The sequence below is a fragment of the Hyperoodon ampullatus genome (genome assembly GCF_949752795.1).
Source record: "Hyperoodon ampullatus genome assembly, chromosome: 11".
NCBI lineage: Eukaryota > Metazoa > Chordata > Mammalia > Artiodactyla > Ziphiidae > Hyperoodon > Hyperoodon ampullatus.
The window spans coordinates 96,676,757-96,691,361 of record NC_136924.1 but is presented as its reverse complement, the minus strand read 5'-3'; the positions used below and the strand labels follow the sequence as shown (position 1 = coordinate 96,691,361).

The 14,605-nt window shown below is 55.8% G+C and overlaps 2 protein-coding genes across 5 annotated transcripts; both read left to right on the top strand.

Moving 5' to 3' along the window:
- Positions 1-281: 281 nt before the first annotated feature.
- On the top strand, positions 282-4,648 carry CD27 (CD27 molecule; the record flags this gene model as incomplete). 2 transcript variants are annotated; one of them, XM_079714482.1, is made up of 6 exons in its annotated part: positions 282-417; positions 606-737; positions 3,466-3,618; positions 3,826-3,915; positions 4,185-4,304; positions 4,524-4,648. In XM_079714482.1, the coding sequence occupies 6 exons, from the start codon at positions 282-284 to the stop codon at positions 4,646-4,648; spliced, it is 756 nt and encodes a 251-aa protein (XP_079570608.1). The 2 variants fall into 2 exon arrangements, with proteins under 2 accessions (XP_079570608.1, XP_079570609.1); XM_079714483.1 differs by lacking the exon at positions 3,466-3,618.
- Positions 4,649-5,586: 938 nt separating this feature from the next.
- TAPBPL (TAP binding protein like) lies at positions 5,587-14,039 on the top strand (the record flags this gene model as incomplete). 3 transcript variants are annotated; one of them, XM_079714368.1, is made up of 7 exons in its annotated part: positions 5,587-5,647; positions 6,414-6,632; positions 6,782-7,054; positions 9,500-9,838; positions 10,443-10,745; positions 11,910-11,993; positions 13,160-14,039. In XM_079714368.1, the coding sequence occupies 7 exons, from the start codon at positions 5,587-5,589 to the stop codon at positions 13,174-13,176; spliced, it is 1,296 nt and encodes a 431-aa protein (XP_079570494.1). In that variant the 3' UTR covers positions 13,177-14,039. The 3 variants fall into 3 exon arrangements, with proteins under 3 accessions (XP_079570494.1, XP_079570493.1, XP_079570492.1); XM_079714367.1 differs by lacking the exon at positions 13,160-14,039 and adding an exon at positions 12,186-12,308 and having other exon boundaries at positions 6,417-6,632; XM_079714366.1 differs by lacking the exon at positions 13,160-14,039 and adding an exon at positions 12,186-12,308.
- Between the last annotated feature and the right edge of the window lie 566 nt (positions 14,040-14,605).

The following is a 14,605-nucleotide window of genomic DNA, read 5'->3' as shown; positions in this document are numbered from 1 at the left end:
CTTTGAAGAGAGCAGGTCTTCTGACAGAGTTTGCCTTTTAATGCACTCCCAGCACCCAGAGCATGAGAAAGGGGGAGGGGTGGCGGTAGCTGCCTGAGCGAGAAACAGCTACAGTAGAACTTCAACTGCATCAAAGGTCAGCCTGCCACCCGACTCGGGGACAACTCCAAGAAAACAGGAAGGTGCAAAGAAGAGGCACCAGCGCCGGGCTGGGGAGGTGCCAGCTCCCCCAAGGCCCGAAGTCGGCAGCCAGGGCAGGAAGAGCTCCCCGGGCAGTAACCATGGCCCGGCCACCTCCCTGCTGGCTGTGGGTTCTGGGGACCCTGGCAGGGCTCTCAGTGACCCCAGCCTCCAAGACGTGTCCGGAAAAGCATTATCTGGCTCAGGGAGAAAGGTGCTGCCAGATGTGTGAGCCAGGTAAGAGGAGGCCTTGCCAGGGTCTAGCTGAGTATGGAGAGAGAGGACCAGGCTTGAGGTGGAGGGACGCAGAGAGGGAGGCTGAGCTCAAGCAAGGAGCAGAATCCTGCAGAGGCCAAGAGGCAGCACCTTGAAGAGGGTGAGGGAGTGGCCTTCCTTGGGCCTTGACCCTGGACCTCTGCTCACAGGAACGTTCCTGGTGAAGGAGTGTGACCAGCATGAAAAGCCTTCTCAGTGCGATCCGTGTACACCGGGGGTCTCCTTCTCGCCAGACCACCATACCCGGCCCCACTGTGAGAGCTGCCGGCACTGTAACTCTGGTGAGACGGGCGAGCATTTGGGGGAGCAAAGTGGGTATGGAGAAGCAAAGAGGGGGGAAGTAGGAGCTTCAGTTGCTTCAAGGCTATGGCAAGTGGAGCCCGTGGTGGGAAACAGGGCGCCCTGGGCGGTGTGTGTTGATGTGGTAGGGAAAGCTGTGAAGTGATTCAGGGAAGGGGCAAGCAGAATCTGAGGGTCTGCTGAGAAGGGGCCTACGGCTAGGATGAAGACAATACAAAGTAGGAAGTTGCTGTAGGACCCGAGGTCTTAGACAAGCCTCCTCCCCACTGATGCACGGGCCGTATTCTCAGAGTGCACATTTGTCTGGAACTTGGAATACACCTTTCTAAGGACATAACAATACCAGTCCATAACAATACCAAAAAAAGTGGATAACACCCTTTTTTTGTCCAAAAGCCGATTCAGGAAAATGAATGTGTATGTGGCTTGTGTCTTTATGTATTTCGTAATTTCATCTTTTTTAAAACTAAGAAATGAAATATTAGCAGCTGTGTTATGAATACTTTCATCATTTCTCTGTTTTAGCTAGAATTTTAGAAACTGTGTATGTACCAGTGTACATAGATCAGCAGATCTAAAGTGGCCCCTTTGAACAAATATTCTCCAGCAGGACACTTTTTTTTTTTTTTTTTTTTTTTTTGCGGTACGCAGGCCTCTCACTGTTGTGGCCTCTCCCGTTGCGGAGCACAGGCTCTGGACGCGCAGGCTCAGCGGCCATGGCTCACGGGCCCAGCCGCTCCACGGCATGTGGGATCCTCCCGGACTGGGGCACGAACCCGTGTCCCCTGCATCGGCAGGCGGACTCTCAAGCACTGCGCCACCAGGGAAGCCCTTCAGCAGGACACTTTTGAGGACTATTTAGCTGAACCACATTACTCGCCTGTAAATGCATTGAGTCTGACTAGGCCTTTTAATACTGTATTCTTGAAAATAAATACAAGGGTTTGCTGCTGCAAATCAGTCAAACGGCAGCATACGAAATACACAAGAGGTATTCCTCAGTCTACTTGACTTACAGATATGATTGTTCATGGATGCTTCTCTCTTCTTGGCAACAATCTGGGCAAGACTGGGACTTTTTTTTTTGTCAAAGCCTCCCCAACTCACTCTGCAGGCCCCAGTGGAAGGCCTTTTCCCAATATTGAGCCAGTCCGAGCTCCCTCCACTCTGTTCCAGACCAGCCCAACCCACGATCCTCCTCTGTGGGATTCAGCCCACAGATCCCTGAAGCACTCAGGCAGCACCTGGCTGCAGGACTCCAGGGCACTGGAAAGAGGCTGAATGGGTTTGGTCCTCTTGGACCTCAGTATTCCCATCTGTAAGATGGACAAGTGCCTGAAATCAGCATGGAATTCTGTGCACGGGTTATACACGGTGAAGAGAACTCCCAGGTTTCTGGAGACTCCATTGAAAACAATGGCACTTCACTCATTTTTTAACCAATCCCAGCCCCTTCTTTAACCCTTCCCATCCCTTTGGGCAGATACCCTCCCTGATCTTCTTCATCTTCCCTACCTATTCCCGTCTCCACCACCACTGCTCCCTCCTCCATCACTGCTCTTCCTGTGCAGATCCTTGTCCAGGCTGGCTCACAATTCCTGGTGAGCCACAAGGAAACCAAGTTCTAGTAGCAACCATGAGTCAGAATTCAGAAAGGAGATGCCACAGGGGCATAAAGATGAGAAGGAATTGACACCTTTTCCTGACAAAAGGCGCACACTAAAGCAATTGGGAGGGTTGATGGTAGGCTTTGGTATCCTCAGAGGTCCCTTTCTGCACCCCTCTTCCACCTGTCAGGGCTCCTCTCCCTAGGTTCTCATGAGTGCACCCTGCCCCCCCAGGCTCCCGCTCAGGCCTGGCCCACATCCGGGTGCCATCACCTTCCCCAGAGTCACACTTCTCTTCTCACCCCCAAAACACCCATGAGCCCAACCCATGCGGCACCCTTCCTACCTACATCCCCCAGTATCACCTGTTGGCAGCCACCCAGCCCCTGACCTCTACACTTGAATACAAATTATATTTTAGAGGCAAAGGATATCAGTAAAGTTAAAAACCTATTGGGGACCACAGCAGCACCATTTCCAATTGCTAAAAACTGGAAACTACCCAAATGCACACCAACAGTAGAACGGATGAATAAATGGTGGTGTATTCACACAGGAGAACACCAGATGGCAGTGAGAATGAACGATTTGCAATCACACTCAACACTGGATTAATCTCACAAAGAGCTGAGTAAAAGCAGCCAGGCACAAATGAGCACACGCGCATGATTCATGCATACAGTTCAAAAACTGGCAAAACCAACGTGTGGTGTTAGGAAGTCAGTAGCTATTCTTGGTGGGGACGGTGTTAGTGACTAGAAAGGAACACGACTGGTCATCTTGTTTCTTACTCTGGTGCTGGTTACACCTGTGAGTCCAATTTGTCCCAGTTCTCAAGCTTTACACTTGTGACATGTATACCTCTCTACAAGTATACTTCAATAAGAAGTTCTAAAAGCATCAGTCAGTGAGAGGAAAAATCATGTAAGCTGTTTCTACTTCTGAACCATGAATTTTCCAAAGGGTCCGAGTTTTTCTTGAATAACAATAACACAAATGGCAAAGGCACTGGGTGACAGTGGGGGAGGGGCAGACCTGGGAGGCGGGGGAGGCGATTAAGCCAGTGGACCCTGTGTGTTCCCTCCCTCTCCTCTGTCACCAGGTCTTCTCATTCGAAACTGCTCCCTCACCGCCAACTCGGAGTGTGCCTGCCCCGAGGGCTGGCAGTGCAGGGACAAGGAGTGTACAGAGTGTGTTGGTCCAGCCCAGGCCCCAGGCCCACACCCACAACCCTCCCACTCACCTTATGCTGAAGGTAAGTTCTAGGCAACCCTTCGTCTGGTCATTGGGGGTAAGGGTCACACCCCAACCAGCACCGCCTCTCCCATGCCCAGCCCCACATACGTTGCCTCGTCCGCCTGTCCAGGCCTTCGCATCTCGCCCAGGCTCGCTTAGGCCTTCAGCCTAGCCTTGTGCCCTCTGGGGCGCCCTGCGGCTGCCCATCTTGTCTCTGTTTTTCCAGAGGTACCAGAGGCCAGTACAGGCCAGCGTATTCGGACTCTGGCTGATTCCAGGTGGCTGCCTGCCCCAACTCTCTCTACCCACTGGTCACGTGAGTTTTCTCCCCACTCCCCACGCTGAGAGAGAGAATGCACACAGGAGGGTCCAGGAGGGAAGCCAGCCAGAAAGCTCCTAGGAACAGGGGTCAGAAGAGGGAGAAGCAGAGTCCAGGGATTAGGAAAGGACGTGGTCCAATGGTGGGGGCCGGGGAGGAAGGTGGGGAAAGCGGAGAGGCAGGGGTGACAGAGGGCTGGGCTGAGGGGAGTCAAGGGCTAGGCCCTCCCCCAAACCCCCTTGTGACCCCTGCCCATCCCATCACAGCCCAAAGGTCCCTGTGCAGCGTGGATTGCATCCGCATCTTTGTGCTCTTCTCTGGAATGTTTTTTGCTTTCTTCATAGTCGGAGCCCTGTTTCTCCGTCAACAAAGAAAATATAGATTAAGTAAGAGACAAAATTCAGGTTTCTGCACCCCACCCCACCATCTCGGCTTTGCCTCCCAATCTGGAACCTCACTGAATCTCTCCAGCTCCATCTTTAGCACCCTGTGGTCTCTCTTCCCCTCCTCTAAGCTGGGGCCCTCCTGACAGCCCGCCTTTGCTCACCTCTTCTCCCTTCACCCATCCTCCACCGATCAACACTCATCTGATTCTCCCTCTTCAGACACGAGAGAAAGTCCAGTGGCGCCTGCAGAGCCTTGTCCTTACAGCTGCCCCAGGGAGGAAGAGGGCAGTGCCATCCCCATTCAGGAGGATTACCGAAAACCAGAGCCCGCTTCCTACCCCTGAGCCAGCGCTCGGCGGAGGGGGCCGTCACTGCAGTCAAGCCCTAGCCTCCATCTCAACCCACCCGCCATCCTGGGGGATCGAGAGCCGGCACCTCCAATTTCAGCACTACCCTCTCATCAGGACCCTTTCGTGTGTGCAGACTTGGGAAACGGTCCTGTGTGCCTTTTCGAGACTGGCAGTGGCGAGGACCCAGGGGAACGAGGTGGAGGGCGGGAAGCGGGACCCCGAGTGTGTCAGCTGCACCCCTGTGCTGCAAGAGGGCTAGGGCTCCAGGTGGAAGACATACTTCCGCCTACGGTAGGCCCACATGGTGTACCGCTGACCTAGAAACTCGGCGAAATAAAGAGACAGAACTCAGCGCCTGCAGCTTTCCAGCTCTGAGATTTCAGCATCCCCACGCAGGCCACGCCCACCCTCCTCGCAGACCCGCGATCTGAGGGCGGAGCTTTCTCCCGCGCAGGCGCGCTGGGGCCCACGCGGGTTGGGGCGGGGGCGGGCAGGTAAGGCGCCCACAAAAAGTGGGGAAAGGTTTCGGCTACTGGGGAGCTGAGTCTGTTGTCAGTCCCTCCCTTACTCCACCCCGCCTCCCTTCCCATATCTCGACTTTCTTGGGGCTGGTCGGGAGCAAAAGGGCAAAAGGGCGCACGCGGTGAAGTCAGGTCCTGAAATAACCGGGGGATTTTTTTTGCGGGGGAGAAGGTGGAAAGAAAGAACAGTGAGCAGGCTCTGGCTCCAGCACCAATGGCTTCAGCCAGAGGCCAAGGCAGCCTCGGTGACACTTCCTCAAAGTGAAAGCGAAAGCCAAGTAGGCGGAGAGGACTGACGGGGCCAGGCGGTCGGCCAGGCAGGCGTGTTTGGAGCCCCTTCTCCAGCCCGGACCTGGCCGGCGCGGGGCACGAGGAGGGGCGGCGGGGGAGGAGGGCCTGAGAGCAGCCCCCATGGGCTCCGAGGGGTGGTGCTTGCTGGTCTGCTTGGCTCTCTCCGGGGCAGCAGACGCCGGTGAGTCGGGGGCTGGCGGGTGGGGCGTGTCGGGCTAAAGAAGCATCAGGTAGCCACCCTCCCCGAGGTCGCAGAAGGGGAAAGGGGCCGGGAATGGCTTCCAATCGCCTTCTAAGCCCAACAGGCGGAAGATTCGGCGGCTGGTAACGGAAGGAACCAGTTGTGCCGGGGAGAGAGACTGAGAACTCTGGGGAAAGGGCCAAACGAAGGAATGAGGGGCCGCCTCGGTGGATGTGGTGGGCCCGTGTCCTACAGGAGAGGGAGCTGGCCTGGGAGCGGACACCTTCAGGAGAGGAAGGGGGGCCCCTAGCTAGGAGATCACGGAGGGGGGTTGGTGCTCCCCAGAGGTGGGGGAGGGGAAGGCCACCTGTAAAAGCACGGAGCGAGCAGACCCTGGGGGCTGACTGGGAAGTTGAGACGACTGCCAACGCCCTAGCAACCAGGCCCGTCTCCTCTCCCAATGCAGTTTTGTTCATTTATATACTTTTGCTGAGAATTCCTTTGAAGAGATAGCTTTCCATTGATAGGTGGAAATAAGCTTCTTAAACCCCTCTGAGCAAGGGAAATCAGGACTTTAAATAATTCACACCAAGAAGTATGTACCTGGAGAAGCAGGTGCTTCGCAGAAAGCTGGTTCTGGGTAAAACAGGATCAGAGCTGGACGCAGAGGCAGCTAGGAACGGGGAAGATTACCCCTTGATGACTCGACAAGTATAGAAGTAACTTTCTGCGCAAGAGGGTGCTCAACCCAGCCTGTTCCCTGCAGTAGAAAGGCAGTGGCGGGCAGTGGACGTGATCTTGGACTGCTTCCTGATGGGGGAAGGTGGGCACCGTGGAGGTTTCGCCAGCAGTGAGAACATGGTGAAGGCCTTGTTGGTGCTGAAGCAGGTGCCAGTGCCAGACGACGGCTCCCTGGAAGGCCTCACGGATTTCCAAGGGGGCACACTGGCCGAGGACAACCCACTCATTACCTTCGAGGCCTCAGGTAAGAGCCCTCCACCCTGTGTCCCAGTCCTTCTGGGCTCCCTCCAGTTCCTGAGCCCAGTTCCCAAGGACACCCACCCACAACTGCTTCCCATCAGCCCAGGTGTTCTCTCTCCAGCTCCATCTCTGTGCTGCCCTCTTCTCCCCCAGTGAACCTGATACAGATTCCCCAGGCCGAGGCCTTGCTCCATGCTGACTGCAGCGGGAAAGAGGTGACCTGTGAGATCTCCCGCTATTTTCTCCAGGCCAGGCCAAAGGCCACGGTGGAGACGGCAACCTGGTTCATCACCAATGTGCTAGTGTCTGGAGAGGGACCTAGTATCTCCATGGTGATGAAGACTCTTGGGGATGCTGAGAATGGGGTTGTCTTGCATCCTACGCTGAAACTGCCCCTGAGCCCCCAGGGGACTGTGCGGACTGAAGGTGAGAAAATGAAAAGTAGCAGAAAGAAAGTTTTGATTTTTGTAAAGGGGTCAGAAATGGGGGAATCGTAGGAGAAGGGAGGGGACAAGTCCACCTCCGTGCACATTGGTCACCTCAGGGTGTCCCCTAGGCCTCGGTCCTTTCTTCCTAAAGACCCCAAATGGGGATAATTTTCACCTGGCCAGGTGACTTGAGGACATAAGACATGTGATGCTCTATTTGCATATGCTGTCCACAGCTGTCTCAGTGAGCAGAGCGCCAGCTTCTCCCAGGGAACAGCTAGCCTGGTCAAGATGAGAGAGGAGAGCACAGGCCCGCAGAATTTGTTCATTATCTCCTATCAGTAGACCCTGGTCCTTGCCCTCTCCGACCCTGCACATCTCAGAGGGCACAGAAAATTGAGAGCATGATGATAGGTTTCTCCAAAGTTCATGGAATCCAATATTTTGCCTCCAAGAAAAGACAACCACATCCAGAGAAGATTAGGGGCCTACCCTTCTATCCTTAGAAAGCTCCAGAACACTCAAATTATTCTGTGGGCCAACCTAAATTTATCCTGCTACATCAGAAAAGGGGTCCTCATGTCTGTCCAGTGTCAACCATAGTCCTAGCCTAGCTAGGCATTGCCCCCATTTATTTTGGGATATTTCAAACCTACAAAAAAAAGGTGAAAGAATAATAAACACCTGTATACCGTGCACCTGGATTCACCAGTTGTCAACACGTTGCACATCCTCTCCCCCTCCCTCATCTTCTCTCCATTTCCCCTCCGCTTAACTAATTGAAAGTAAACTGCAGACCTCTCTACACTTCATCCCAAGTGCTTCCATGGATAGCATGTGTTAGTTTATAACCAAAGACACGAATGTTCTCCATAATCATAAAACCATCGCCTCGGCAGCAACCCAAGTTGGGGAGTGGTCTATCCGGGGTGTGGGCAGTAAGGGGGGTGCAGTGTGCAGACAATGGACGAATGTATCCTCACCATCAGCCTACACTGGCAATTCTGAACCACGTCAGTGGTCAAACACTCCTGCCTGCCTGCCAGGGCGGACCATCCTCATCTCCCCCACCATGGCTGGGTCTGCCCGATTGTCGTACTTAAGGCATTTTAAAATGGATACAATACTACTATCAAATATGAAGTCCAAATTCAGACTTCTCCAATTGCCCTTGTCGTGTTCTTTATAGCCTTGGGGGGTTTGGTTCGGTTTGGTTTCTGAAGTCCAGGATTCAGACAAGGATTGCGCCTGGTATTTAGTTGTCCTGTCCCTTCAGCCTCCTCTACTCCAGAACAGTCTTCAGAGCCTGAACTAGTTGGAGGCCGGGCCACTGTCTTGTAGGTGTCCCAGCATTTGGATCTGCCTGATTGTTTTCCTCATTAGACTGGGGTTCAGCACGTTTGGCTCAGACACCACCACTGTGTGCTTGTCTCCTTTAGTCTCCTCAGCAGCCTTGCTCTAAGCAGATGAGCTCGGCAACACTGAGGGGCTTGCCCAAGGCCACAGAGGGAGTTAAGTGGAAGAGCCGGGCTTCTGAAAACTGACTGCAACTCCAGTAGCTTTTTTTAAATTTATTTTTGGCTGCGTTGGGTCTTCGTTGCTACGCGCGCGTGGGCTTTTAGTTGCGGCGAGCGGGGGCTTCTCATTGCGGTGGCTTCTTTTGTTGCAGAGCACGGGCTCTAGGCGTGCAGGCTCAGTAGTTGTGGCTCGCGGGCTCTAGAGTGCAGGCTCAATAGTTGTGGCACACGGGCTTAGTAGCTCCGCGGCATAAGGATCTTCCCAGACCAGGGGTCGAACCCATGTCCCCTGCATTGGCAGGCAGATTCTTAACCACTGAGCCACCAGGGAAGCCCCTCCAGTAGTTCTTAACCTGAGGGTCAACAGTAACCCATAATTTTTTTAATATAAATTTTTTCTTTTATTTTTTGGCTGCGTTGGGTCTTAGTTGCAGGATGCAGGGTCTTCGTTGAGGCATGCGGGATCTTCGTTGTGGTGCGTGGGCTTCTCTCAAGTTGTGGCGTGCAGGTTTTCTGTCTTTAGTTGTGGTGCATGGGCTCCAGGGCACGTGGGCTCTGTAGTTTGCAGCACTCAGGCTCTCTCACTGAGGCACGCGAGCTCTGTAGTTGTGGCGCACGGGCTTAGTTGCCCTACAGTATGTGGGATCTTAGTTCCCCGACCAGGGATCGAACCTGCGTCCCCTGCATTGGAAGGTGGATTCTTTACCACTGGACCACCAGGGAAGTCCCAGTAAGCCATAATTTTGCATATGTATTTGCCTGGTCCATAACTTTCATCAGATTGTGCAAGGGGTAAGTGACTCCAAAATGGTTAAGAGTACCACGCATGCATGCTGCCTCTCAACACACCCCGAGTCTGCCACAGCTCAGAGATCAGGTGGCCTCAAGGAGGGAGCGGCCCACAATCACCCCTCTTTCTCCCACAGTGGAGTTCCAGGTGACAACACAGACCCCATCCTTGAATCTCCTGCTGGGGTCCTCAGCCTCCCTGCACTGTGGCTTCTCCATGGCACCAGGCTTGGGCATCACCAGCGTGGAGTGGCGGCTGCAGCATAAGGGCAGTGGCCAGCTGGTGTACGGTTGGACCACGGGGCAGGGGCAGGCCAAGCGGGAGGGCGCCACCCTGGAGCCTCAGCAGCTGCTCATGGCTGGGGACGCCTCCCTCACCCTACCCAGCCTCACTCTGAAGGATGAGGGGGCCTACGTCTGCCAGATCACAACCTCCCTGTACCAAGCTCAACAGATCATCCAGCTCAACATCCAAGGTGAGGCCAGGACTCAGTTATGCCGGGAAGAGGGAAAGGGATATGCCTATTGAGAGTGTCTTCCAGAACGGGATCAAACACAAGGGCACTTTCCTGAGAGGCAGACTGCATTCCCACAGCCTGAATGCCATCTGCATCCTAGAAGCGCAGATGGCATCAGATGGAGTTTCCCGTCAGGCTCTAGATAATTCCATTGAGAAGTTTCCCAGCCCAGGATCCTGCTGCCCCGCACTGGCCGGCTGTCTCCAGTCACCCCAGTCCTTCTGGACCACATCCAAGGAGGGGCGTGGGAGCGGTCCTGACTGGGAGGCCCGTTTCAACAAGGACAGCCTTTAACATCACTGGCTTGTAGTGATGCTAAGAAGCAAGCCAACCTTTAGTTGGTTTTGCTGTTGATTTTCAGTTACCTGTGGGAATCGTTCCCCCTTATGTCGTGCATCCAGGTGGACCCCTCACCACCACTATCCCCCCGCCGCCTGGCACCTCACTGAGGAGGAAACTTCCGCCTCCACAACCTGCTCTTATGTTCAGCAGGAGAAGGCTCTGGGCTCCTCTGCTGCCCCGGTGATGCCTGTGGGATTTTATTTCTCCTCCTTTCTTCCAGCTGCCCCCAAAGTACTACTGAGCTTGGCGAGCGAAGCTCTGCCACCCACCCTCCTCTGCAGTGTCACTGGCTATTACCCTCTGGATGTGACGGTGACGTGGACCCGGGAGGAGCTGGGGGGAGCCCCGGCCCCAGTCTCTGGCGCCTCCTTCTCCAGCCTCCGGCAGAGCACAGCAGGCACCTACAGCATCTCCTCCTCCCTGACGGCAGAGCCTGGCTCTGTGGGTGCCACTTACACCTGCCAAGTCACCCACGTCTCCCTGGAGGAGCCCATGGTGGCCAACACCTGGGTTGCCCCACCAGGTATGGGAGTGCCCTCCTTCCCCCACCACCACACCTGGGCTCACGGCTCCTGCCCTCTGGCCTTGTTCTGCTTCCCACAGTCTCGGCTGCTTCTTTCCCAAGGTGACAGCCTCCAGAGGTCCCACCCCGTCCTCCGAGACTTTATTACCCACCGAGTTCTGGGGTACCAGGCACTGCTGAGAGCTGGAGACCAAGGCTGAACAATTCCTCATCCTGCCCTCGAGGAGCTTAGCCCAGTGGGAGGGACAGACTAGGCAGTCAGGGGGGAGGCCTGCAAGCCGGCCGAGCTGGGTCGGGGGCAGGGAACACCAGGACAGAAGGGACGGCATGTGTGAAGGCCTCATTATAAAACAGGCTAGAAAGAACCGGGGGGGGGCCTGCACGGCTAGAGGCAAGGGTGCGTGGGGAAAGGGGGCTGTGGCCCTGAAGCTTGAGAGGTGCTGGTATTCACTGAGCATCTGCATCAAGCCAGCAGTGCACCGAGCACTCAGATGTGGGCCTGCACAGGTTCTCCTCCCATTTTAGAGATGAGTAACTGATACTTGCAGATGTTCAGTAATTTGCCCAAGGTCACCTGCCTAGGAAATGGTACAACAGAAAATGTGGAAAATAGGCAGGCTGATTCCCCTACAGCCTCAACCCCCCTCCTGCTATCGATGGGCAGATAACAACAGGCCTTCAAGCTGGCATTTCATCCCGAGGCCACAGAATGTCTTCGAAAGGTCTTACACCGTAAAGAGTCGGCACCGGCACCTCGAAATGCTTTCCCTTGGTGGCTCACGAGACTGTAAGCTTCCCCGCAACTGGGGTTTTGCTTCCGCTTACAGCATTCCCGTTGTTTACACAATTCCAGTTTAACTATCACCAGCCAATCTAAACTAAATCTCCCGTGCAAAGCCGTTTGAAAAAAGGTTGTCCTGAGGTGGGGAGTGGTAGAGGATTCTGGGTGGAGTGACACCCGGACGTCCTCCCTGAGCAGGTCCCAGCGCCACTGTGCTGGTCCCTGGGCGAGAGCAGGAGAACCCCTGATAGGAGCTCCTCGACCAGGGACGCTTGAACGCAGGCGCGCGCGCGCCCTGTCCTTCCTGCCGGGGCAGACGCTGCACGTGAGGGCTCAGTATGGTTCCCGCCACTGATCTCCGTCCACGCCTCTGTCACCTACAGAGCAGAGGACGGCCTTTGGAGTCCTTTTTGCCAGCAGCCTCTTCCTCCTGGCACTGCTGTTCCTGGGACTGCAGAGACGCCAAGGTAAGAAAGAGCCTGGGCACCCTCGGCTTTGGCCCTGACCGAACTCACTTGGAGATCAGCTGCTCTAAGTGCCGCCACACCCAGACCAGGGATGAAACCCAAGCATCCGGAGCTCCAGCCGGGCCCCCCAGCCCCCAGCTCCTGGGCTTACCCCAACTGACACCAAATTCCTTCCCTCCCGTTTTCTCCTAGCTACCTCACCAAGGCCTGCCAGGACCCCGAGGCACTCCGGGTAGCCACTCTCCTGCCTTAGATATGAGTCACATTCTCCCAGAAGGACTCTAAGCTGAGCCCCAGGGCTCAAAGAGGCCCCAAAAAAGATACGAAGAAGGCACAGGTCACTGACTGTGGCTCTGGATTTCTGCAGGCCTCTGCCTGCCTTCACTGCATGCCCTGGGCTGATACACCAAGGGAGAAAGCGTGAAGAGGTGAGAGGGCGGCAGGAAGGCAGGAGGTCTGGGTGGAGGTTGAAACACGAGCCAGGTTTGAGGCACGGTGGTAGGAAAATATAACAGAAAAAAATTAAGAAAGGAGCGGATGAGGGACAGTGGAACAGGATGGGGGTTGGACGGCCACGCACAATCGTTGAACTCTCCCAGAAAAAGCCCTCATGTCCTCGGAAGCAAAGCTTTTCCACTTTCCTGTCTTTTCCCACACTGGGGCCCGCCCCGCCCCTCCGCTCGGCTGGCAAAGTGTTTGAGGTGTGAAACAAAGACCCTCAGAGGCGGCCCTGGGGCCCCCCCTCAGTCGCTCAGTGTAACCTTGAGCTGCCATTAAGCTCCTGCACCTTTGCACAGCTGCTGGGCATCTCGGGACACCTACACACCCGTCACTGCCTCGGCTGCAGGGGACAGAGTTCTCCTTTCAGTCATTTTAAAATGGGCCTGACCGGCACAGTGGAACTTGGCAGAAGATGGCTATGCATGGGGACGGCGGGGAGCGGAGCGTGTCCCCTGGGGGCCTCCTCAGGGCCCGGCCCAGGACCTGGAGGGAGGAGGCGGCAGATGTCTGAGAAGACCTGCGGGTGTCTGTCCGTGAGATGCCCGCTCGGCTTCCTGCCATGGCTTCCTGTCACCCACACCTGAAGAGCTGGGCTGCTTCGGGCACAGAGGCTGAGAGCGGAGACCACTTCCTCTGCCAGCACCCGGCTCTTGAATCTCGAGAAGACCGCCAGCACCCGTAAGCCACCCTTCCGGCGCACAGCACCATCAGAAAGGAACTAGAGAGAAACAAGACGCCTCCGCCCCGCTGCAGTCACCCCAACCCAAACAATAGCCAAGTCGGTTTAGTGGTAGGAAGTTGTATTTTTGTTTTGCCTTTGTTCAGAATACAGGAAATTGGTAAATACGCCACATGCCTTTGGTGGAAGTACAACTGTTATTTCTGTACAAGTAGGAGAGTGGGGTTAGAAAAAAAGACAGAGAGGTGATGACAGACACACAGTGGGGACGCCACATCGTCCACGGCAAACCCAAGAGGGGCCGAGGAGACTTGGCCTCACGTGGCTGCCGAGCCCCAGGCTTAGTTGCATATTTGCTCATGCACATGGGTGGTGGGAGGGAAGCGGGGCGGCAAAGACACAGAAGAGGGGGGTACAGGGCAGGGTGAGAAAGAGAGTAGAAGGGCTAACGTCCCCAGAAGAACAAAGCCAACTACACCTGGGACAGGTGGGACAGAAACCCAGAAGTGATTCCTGTGATGGTGCGGGCCAAGCGGGCGGATTTGCTCCAGGCTTGGGACACATCGAGGACAGTGGTGGTTCTTCTCCAGCGGTGACCCCCTGCGTTAGGCAAGCGGAGCCCAGGGGAGAGCGGAGGCCTTCGAGGGGGGCCGTTAGGAGGGTACACAGACTGCCTTCGTCCAGCACTTCCGTCCTGCCCTGGGGCAGGACGAAGGGAATGTGGGAACAGGGCGAAGGGAGAGGAAGGATGGTTTTGCGGAACGAAATGCTGCTGCGTGGAAAGCGAGCCTGGCCCAGCCGCCTCCTGCTGGTGGACTGGTGGACGGAAGGGACGAAGGGACGGGGGGCGGCCCCCGTTCTGTTCCCAGCCGGCCCTCCTCCCCTCTCACCCGGGTCTGTCCCACTGAGTGCCCTTTCCTGAAGCCCAGCACTGGCCCCCGAGACAGGCGGAGCAGCTCCATCCTCAGGTCCCACTGTCTGTGCCACAAACCATGCAAAGAGGAGGAAGGAGGGAATTCAGACGGGCAGGGGTGCTTTGGAAGGGGAACATACTGCGGGAAGAACAGAGGGGCCGCTCCAGATGAGAAGGCGCCGTGGTGGCACAGCAGTCAACAAGCAGGCCCGTCTGCTGACGGCTCCACCTCCGCCCCAAGGCTGGCGGGGGCACCGGACTCCCAACGCTCAGGAGCGGCCGGGCCTCAGGAAGGGCCACTCTCCTCAGCCCTGTCTTTGGCAAGTACACGGGGGGTGGTGTCGGGGGAAGGGCTCCCGGAGGGTCCAGGGCTCCTCCCCTCCGACATCTCATCCTCCATCAGCAGCAAGGGAGGCACAGGACGCTTGTAACAAGAGGGTGAGAAGTGGCTTCCTCCAAGCTTGGTATTTTCAGATCAGGCCCTTGACTCGCTGTTTCTCTATAACTAACGGGCATTCT